This window comes from Enhydra lutris, unplaced genomic scaffold (genome assembly GCF_002288905.1).
Source record: "Enhydra lutris kenyoni isolate GAN:26980312 unplaced genomic scaffold, ASM228890v2 scaffoldscaffold30, whole genome shotgun sequence".
In the NCBI taxonomy this organism is placed as follows: domain Eukaryota; kingdom Metazoa; phylum Chordata; class Mammalia; order Carnivora; family Mustelidae; genus Enhydra; species Enhydra lutris.
Window position 1 is genome coordinate 6,435,687 of NW_019154114.1, and position 8,148 is coordinate 6,443,834.

An 8,148-nucleotide genomic window follows, 5' to 3' on the forward strand; every position below is an offset into this window, starting at 1 on the left:
TCTCACTTTATCAGGTCTTTGCTCAAACGGAGCCTTATCAAGGAAGTCTTTATAAAACAAAACTACTCATATCCCATCTCTCTCTTAGCCTGCTCTTTCTTCCTAGCATGAGGTACTTGGTTTTGTTCATTGCTGTGCTCCCAGTGCCTAGATGAGTACCTAGCCCAGTGACTAGATAAAATCAGAATAAATCAGGCAAATCACAATAGATACTGCTGCCCCTAGGCATGAGTTTACTGAATTCTATTTTTTTCTTAATTTCTATAACATTCTTACCTGGATCTCTCTCAATGTCCTGTAGATTCCCTGCAAGGACCTTAATAGGTTGTTCCATTACCATTCAATATGAAACAGCCCGTTGGGAGAGCTCTCAAGTTGTATAGGCTTCTGGCCGTTTGTCTTTAAAGATTTTATTTTTAAGGAATGCTCTCCACCCATCATAGGGTTGGAACTCACAACTCTGAGATCAAGAGCTGCATCTCAGACTGAGCCAGCCAGGCACCTGGGGCCATAATTTCTTATTGCATGCTCTAATCCCATCTTCCCTAGTAGATTCCACTTTTGCCTGTATGCCTCTATCAGTAGCTTCACTGAAACCAGTGAGTGGGTCTGTTTATAGAAATGGGTTTTATTTATTTCACTGGGAACTTTTAGAAATTTACACAAAATTGCAGTGAGCATGAAGGTAACAAGAAAATATTTTTCAAACTGAAGCACCTAGCCATATGCCATTGTGTGTATTGTAGAGGGAAAAATACCCAAGTACCTGTCAGCATCTAGCACATGAGGCTCTGGTCTGCCGCCCTCATTTTCTTGGCAGGTCCAGGACCTGTTCGCAGTTTCAGGCAACCTGGCTTTGCCTAATCTCTCCTGTTTTCTTTCAGTGCACCACAAGAGGGCGGCATTTCATCATATTCTACTTGAGTTATACTGACAGTGAGCCCGACTTTAATAATTGAAATTGGAAGTTGGAATATTAATGTCAAAATTGTTCAGTTAATGAAACTCTAGGATTACAATTTCATCCCCAAAATTGTGGGACCAAAATGCATCCAAAAGGAAAGTCATCAGTTTAGCAATGATAGAGGGAAACCTTCCAGTATGTTATATAGCTCAGAAATAAAATACTATTTGGAGAAGGCTGTTGCTAAGTACCGGGAGTAACTACTTCCTGAATTCATTCATTGCAGCAGATGTAGTGTACAGAGGTGTTGGCTTATTTCTGCAGACATTAAATTAGAAGATAGAAATAAAAAAGAGACTTCTATTATCTTTTACTTGAAGGTATCTGTAGGTACTGTATACAAACAACAGAGGTTGAAGCAAGAGTAAAACATTAGGCATATTAGTCACTGTGCAGTAATTAAAACCAATACCATAAACAAGCATAGATTACAAACTACTAAACAAGTCCCTTGGGTCAGACAGATTCGGTCATTTCTTTCTCTGAGCAATTCCCTTCTGCCATAAGCCACAGAGAGGTGATTAAAAGAAAAATATATCATTGAAGAGTTGGATTTTGCCTTGCCACATTTGGCCCTAAGAATGTATCCCTAATAAGAGGAATTAAATCGTGTAGAGGACCATAAAGATTATTGTCTGGCATCTTTCTACTTCTTGCCCTGCTTTATAACCTAAATGACCTCTTGAGCCTAACCAGATTTTGCCAAGATAGCAATCATAAGAATCGGAAAGAAAACTAACCAAAAATATATTAATACAGTCTATTCTGTCCCCGATTCATTCCCTGTGGAAAAAGAAACCCACCTTAAAGACTAAAGCAAGTCAAGGAAGTCTGAATAAGAAACCTCAATTTTGCTGCATTTTATAAAGAAACCAAGTCTTGTGAGTCTCATTTTCTGGCTTTGATCTGGTTGTCAGTTGGGATGGACTTGCCCAAATGATGGCCCACAGAAAGGCCAAATTTTTCATTTTTCTGCTCATCCTGCACTTCCTTTTTCATCAAGAATCCTGCCTGGAAGTTTAAGTCAAAGAGGCTACTTGGAGCAAAATACAGTGGAGTCTCATCCCAGATATTCTCCAGGCGTTTCTTCCATCCTTCCAAGATCTGAATTCGGGCATCCATAGGAGTGTGCCCAATGCTGTATGTCAGTTGAGGTTCCAAGACTTGGAAGCCACAGAAATGGAGAGTGCCACTCTGGGGATACACAAAAGCACAAATATGAGTCACAGAACAAAGCCTACACAGCTTGTGCCATATACAAACAACAAAAGCTAATCTAGGTTTTCCATTAAGACACTTCGATATGGGGACCTGAGCCCTTCTGGAGAATCAATTCATAGATATTTTCTCTCATTTGCACTCTATTCCTAGCTGTTACCTATCTTAGCCTATTCAGCTGAGCTCCTTTTTAAATGAATAAAACCTTGAAACCCTGCCAGCCTGGGATCCTCTGCCAAAAATACCGGAAGTTCTATTACATAAGGGAGTTTCAGCTTCTTGGCAGCTGACTTGCCAAGGCACGCAGATGCGCCTTTCTCCGCCTCTCCATTTGACCAGATGAGCCTCCGTAAGTGATTCTTAGAATTTATTCTCCAGTATTAATGGCTCACTCTTACAGATGGCCACCTCATTTGCTCTTCTCTCCAGCCCTCTTCCTTGGAAGAGATTATCTTGATAGTCCAGTGACCAACCCCAAAAAAGCCTACCTCATTCTTCACTTTTGTTCTCACTTCACTCTGGACTAAATCATTTCTTACAATTTTCTAAGAGTTTGTGAGGCTGTAGCAGCAACTTGGAGAAGGCCAGGAAGCTTGGAGAGAGAGGTCAGTAATCTGGAGAGAATGGGGGCACATGGCTATATGAATCTAGGGATTACATGCACGAGCCCTTGGTTAGGAGGCAGCAATGTTTGGAAGAAAAATTCAAGTTTTTCTTGCAATAAGGGGGCCTGGGAAGACAAGCAGGGCCTTAAAGGGAGCTCCCTGTCCCTGGAGTTCTGAATTATTACATTGCTTTCCTCCTTACCCCTCAGGTCTATTTTCAGCAGTGATCTTGAGGATCTGGACCCCACAGAAACCTCAGTTAATTAGCCACCCCCCCCCCCCGAAGGTTCATTGAAAACAAAGTAACCTGAATTGGCCAGAGAATGATATTCATGTCTCCGTGGACACCCTGCAGAGAGTACATGGAGCCGCTGCCACCAGTGGTAATGGAAAGCACGGTCTTCTTATTCTGCAAAAGGCAAGTCATTGTTTCCCTCCACAGCTCCATGGTGACAGGAAGTTAACAAAACAGCCCCTGGGAAAAGAACACCCAAGTCCGCCCAGCTACACATTGACTCCACTGAGCTACTCAGTGGGACTCCAGGAGTCACAGCCAGGGCTAGCCAAGGATTCCATACTACTGGTGGCAAATTGGGGGAACTACAAAACCAGTGTGGACTGCTGGCGCCCAAGTAGAACTCTATTGTTTCTACCTGTCTCCCCGCAGTGCTACACATGTACTTAGTCATGGAATCCAGGAGGCCTCAAAATATTTCTTGTGTAGTAGTTGGGTCTCTAAAAAACTAAAGATAGACTTTCTTTTTTTTATTTTTATTACAGAAAATGTCATACATAGAGAAAATAGTATAATGATGCTTCCACACACACACACACCACCACCCCAGCTTCAACTCTCAGTATTAGCTATAACTCAAACCCTTGCCCCTTAGGTTCCCGGGCTATTTTATGAGACTGATGTGCTACCTACTGTGCTAAAGAGGCACCTCCCCAGGTTATTTTAAAGCAAGTCCTAAAGTCATGTCTAAATACCTCTAAAAACTTTCCGATCCATCTCTCCCAGGATCTCTCTTCATATCTGTTCAAGACCCTGCCTCAGAAGAGAGTTGACCCAGAATCTAGCTGACAGAGAAAGCAGAACTATCCACCTACCCGGAAAGGTCCCTTGTCATACATGGCAGCATATGTGTAAGCAAACTCCCCTATGAGCACTCGCTCGAACCAGCCTTTCAGGATGGCAGGGACTCCAAACCACTGCAGTGGGAACTGTGGGACAGAGGACAAAGGGGTCAGATCAGAAGGTGGCTCAGGTGCTTAGCTGCTGCCTGGGATGTCACAGGCAAACCTTTCTTGGTCGGGCCCTTGTCATTTCTTCTGGAGGAGTTAGCACATTAAAATTATTGTCCTTGGTCAGTCAACTTGACACTCCTTGACTTGATATCTTTCTCTGATACTTTGAATAGTTACTGACCTACAGGAGAGGGGCAAAGGGGGTTAGGTTTTTTTTTTTTTTAAGGTTTTTATTTATTTATTAGACAGAGATCACAAGTAGGCAGGGAGGTAGGCAGAGAGAGAGAGAGAAGGAAGCAGGCTCCCCGCCGAGCAGAGAGCTCGATGTGGGGTTCGATCCCAGGACCCTGGGATCATGACCAGAGCTGAAGGCAGAGGCTTTAACCCACTGAGCCAACCAGGCGCCCTGGGAGTTGGGTTTTAAAACAGAAAGAACACGAGATTGTGTTCTCACCCTGATTCTGCCACTGATGTGATGTAAGACCTCTGCCCCATAAGCCCCTTACTTTCCCTAAGTCTCATGTGCCTCACTTGTGGAAAGAGGGGCTTGAGTAACCTCTAGAGGCTTCTTATATTGATGACTCTGCAACAGTGAGGGGCCAGACCTGCAGCTTTTAAGAGAAATGAGTAGGTTGTTTAGACAAGTAGATTTGATCCCTGTGAATGTTCTATAGTCAGAGCTGAAAATAGAATTGCTTGGCTTGCAGGATATTGAGAGAGTATTCTTCCTCTGGTTGTTCGTGGAGAAGTGAGGAAAGTGAGCAAGAGGCTAGCCCGCATGGCACCTCGGTTTGAATTAAAGTGTTCCTCCTCAGGACACTATTTCTATGTTGAAAGACTATCATTCATAGTACACTGATTCTTCTATAGTAAGACTTTGCCTCTCGTCTGTTGGTAACATGTTATAATAAATCTACAAATCTGCAGTGTATATACATTGCCCTTTGACGTTGCTATTTGGCAGTGCACAACCTGTGCGGTTGTACTTATAGTAAATTAAACTTACGTGTCAGATAGAAGCTAAATTAAAAACCCCCAAGATCCACTCCAATTCTAAAATACGAGATGCAGACTTGAAAGCTGCTTCTGCCGCTGCCTTGGTTGCACCAGGATACAATGCAGCAGAAAACGCGCCCCCAAGAAGGCATTCCACGGGACACTGGCTAATGGCGTGTGGCTTTGATCTATAGCAGCAGGCCTGAGGGTCGAATAAAAGACCTAAAAGTTTGGATTCTTTGCAGCTAATTGAATAATTGCAAAAACCACAGCTGGCGGCACCCTCCCTGTGCTGTTTCTAGTGTCACAGACACCCCATGTTTAGTATCAAAAAGCTGGCTAGAACCGGGAGAAGCAAAGCCACTGAGTCCAGTCTGGAATTTTCAGGAGAGAGGCCTAACAAGAAGCATATGCATGTCCAGTACTGACTGCCTAGCAGGGAGACAGCTTCCAGGAGAAGAAAGGCCCCACTCTGCAGCTGGAACACATTAAGCAGGGCAGCAGGCCCTTCAGCTGGAAGGCTCCCAGAGGTCTCTCTCCCATGCTTCCCTCGGCAGACCCCTCGGGGTGCTGATGCAGAAAAGGGGGACAACAGCAAACTGGGAGAAATCCCACAAGGAATCCCTAATTGAAGAAAAGTGCCAGGCTCTGGTGTCATTTCTGTAGCCACTCCTCCCATAGAGGAGTACGGCCAGGTGCACCGGGTCTATCAATCTGTGTAATAGCGCACCTTTGAAGTCATCACCGTTCTTTACAGAGAATGCACTCAAGTGGGTAACTGACTTTCCTAAGATCACATAGCTAACGAGGTGACCGGGCTCGGGCAGTAAGAACTCAAGCGTCCCGACACTTCTTCTGATGTCTGACCACACCTGAAAAATCACAAGGTCCGCGGCTTCCAGCTTCTTTTGTTCCGCCACAATATCCGGGCTCAGACGGCCTTCCTTGTAAGCTAGAACAGACTCAGCAGGATACTGAAAGTTCCCTGGGTCCTTCAGTGTGCCTGCCTCGAGGAAAAAGATAGGTTAGAGCCAAAAGGGCCCAGGCAGGGCCAGAGAACCCACAGCTGAGACGTGCCACGGAGACCTCATGAAAGGAGGGAGCTGCTCCTACCTGTGATGTCCTTTCTGGAGATGACGGGATTGAAGTTCATGGCGTATAGGTCCGACACAATGACCTCCCATCCTTTCCTTTTCAAGGCCTCCACCGCAGCCTCCTTCATGGCATAGTTGAAGGATGTCTTCTCTGCGTGGGCCAGGACGATCAGTGCTCTTCTGGCTGCTCAGGTACACACAAGGTATATGGAGAAAATCAGTTACCAAGAAGCAAAGCTTCAGCTGCAGGGCAGCCAAGCCAGGATCCACAAGGCAAGAATCAGCTTCAGGGGTGCCTGGCTGGCGCTGCTGGCAAAGCAGGGGGCTGTTGATCTTGGGGTTGTGACTTCAAGCCCCACATTGGGCATAGAGATTACTAAATAAATAAATAAACTTAAAAAAAAAAGGAGAGTCTACTTTGTTAGGCAGTAGGTGATGCAGTCACCTACTAAAGATGGAATTAACCCCTTAGAAAACTAATATAAGGTGTTAGGAGTCAGGATAGTGGTCCCCCTTGTCAAGGAGTAGTGATGAGAAGGAGTTTTGGGGGTACTGGCAATGTTCTATTTTTTCATCTGGGTGCTGATCACACAAGTCTGTGACAAGCCACTTCGAATTTGTGCACTTTTCAGTGCGTCTATTATATTCAATACGTATTTTGAGTGTTTTTTTTTTCCAGTATCCCACAAACACACAACATAGAGCAATAAATTCCTGGCAGAGTAAAGCTCTAAAGGGAGAATTTGTATAACCTCAAGATAGAGAATATTTTTAAGAAAGACTAGAGATTTAGAAACCATGAAGGAAAAGCTTGCCAGATAAAGCCACATGAAAATTAAAAATTTGTGTGTACCAGAAGGCACCATAAACAAAGTCAAAAGACAATCAGCTAGGAGAAGGTATCTGCAACTCTTATCACAAAGGGTTAAAATCCCAAAGAATGCCTATAAACAGAAAAAGACAATGCAACAGAAAACTCAAGGCCACTGCTGCTATACAAGGAGGAAAAAATGCCAATGACAAAAAACAAACGAGCAAGTGCCCTGCCCAGCACTTTAGGGAAATGCCCTCTGGAAAAGCACATTAAAATGAGATATTAGGGGCGTCTGGGTGGCTCAGTGGGTTAAGACTCTGCCTTCAGCTCAGGTCATGATCTCAGGGTCCTGGGATCGAGCTCCGCACCCGCACCAGGCTCTATGCTGAGCAGGGAGCCTGCTTCCCCCACCCCCTCTGCCTGCCTCTCTGCCTACTTGTGATCTCTCTGTTAAATAAATAAATAAAATCTTAAAAAAAAGAGAGAGAGATATTATTATTTACCCATCAGATTGGCAAAGCTGCGGCACCAGGCTGGCTCAGTCCGTGGAGGGTGCAAGTCTTGATCTCAGGGTTGTCAGTTTAGGCCCCACGTTGGGTGTAGAGATTACTTATAAATAAAATCTTTAAAAGAAATAAAAAAGATTGGCAAAACAATTTAAGACAAGGAATACTGAGGTCTATTAAGACTGCAGGAAGACTGGCATGTTGCTGGTGAGAATACGAATTGCATCCACCTTTGAGGAGAGTAATCAGGCTGAATCTTTTAAAATTGTAAAGACACATAAATCTTTGGGGCACCTGGGTGGCTCAGTTGGTTAAGTGACTGACTCTTGATCTCAGCTCAAGTCACCATCTCAGGATTGTGAGATCGACCCCTGTGTCGGCATGGAGTCTGCTTAGGATTCTTTTTCCCTCTCCACCTTCCCTCTCTGTTCACTCTCTCTCAAAAAACAAACAAACAAACAAACAAACAAACAAAAACACATAAATTTTTGATCTAGCTCTCCATTTTGGGGAATCTGTTTTACAGACTAAAAGCATCAGGACATAAGGATACAGGAACAAGGATGTGTATTGCTTTATTCTTTTCATCAGCAAAAATTGGATACAACCTGACTATTTATGGGGAGTATTTGAATAAATTACGGTATATATAGACCAAAGACTAGTATGTTGTTAACAATTAAGAGTTAACTATATATAGTCA

At 43.9% G+C, this 8,148-nt stretch overlaps 1 protein-coding gene across 1 annotated transcript; it reads right to left on the reverse strand.

Moving 5' to 3' along the window:
• Window positions 1-449: 449 nt before the first annotated feature.
• LOC111152948 (NAD(P)H quinone dehydrogenase 1) lies at window positions 450-7,514 on the reverse strand. The gene is made up of 6 exons (XM_022511695.1): window positions 7,443-7,514; window positions 6,145-6,309; window positions 5,904-6,034; window positions 3,898-4,011; window positions 3,095-3,196; window positions 450-2,158 (listed from the first exon to the last, which is right to left on the reverse strand). Exons 1-6 carry the CDS (start codon window positions 7,444-7,446, stop codon window positions 1,853-1,855), a joined length of 822 nt encoding a protein of 273 aa, XP_022367403.1. The 5' UTR covers window positions 7,447-7,514; the 3' UTR covers window positions 450-1,852.
• Window positions 7,515-8,148: the final 634 nt, after the last annotated feature.

Bases quoted from the DNA above. Each gene is read 5' to 3' on its own strand.
- LOC111152948 (XM_022511695.1), bottom strand. The intron at 4,012-5,903 runs GTGTGGTCAGAC...TCTGTCCCACAG, and splicing joins CGGACCTTGTGATTTTTCAG to TTCCCACTGCAGTGGTTTGG. The intron at 2,159-3,094 runs GTTACTTTGTTT...GTGTATCCCCAG, and splicing joins TCATTCTCTGGCCAATTCAG to AGTGGCACTCTCCATTTCTG.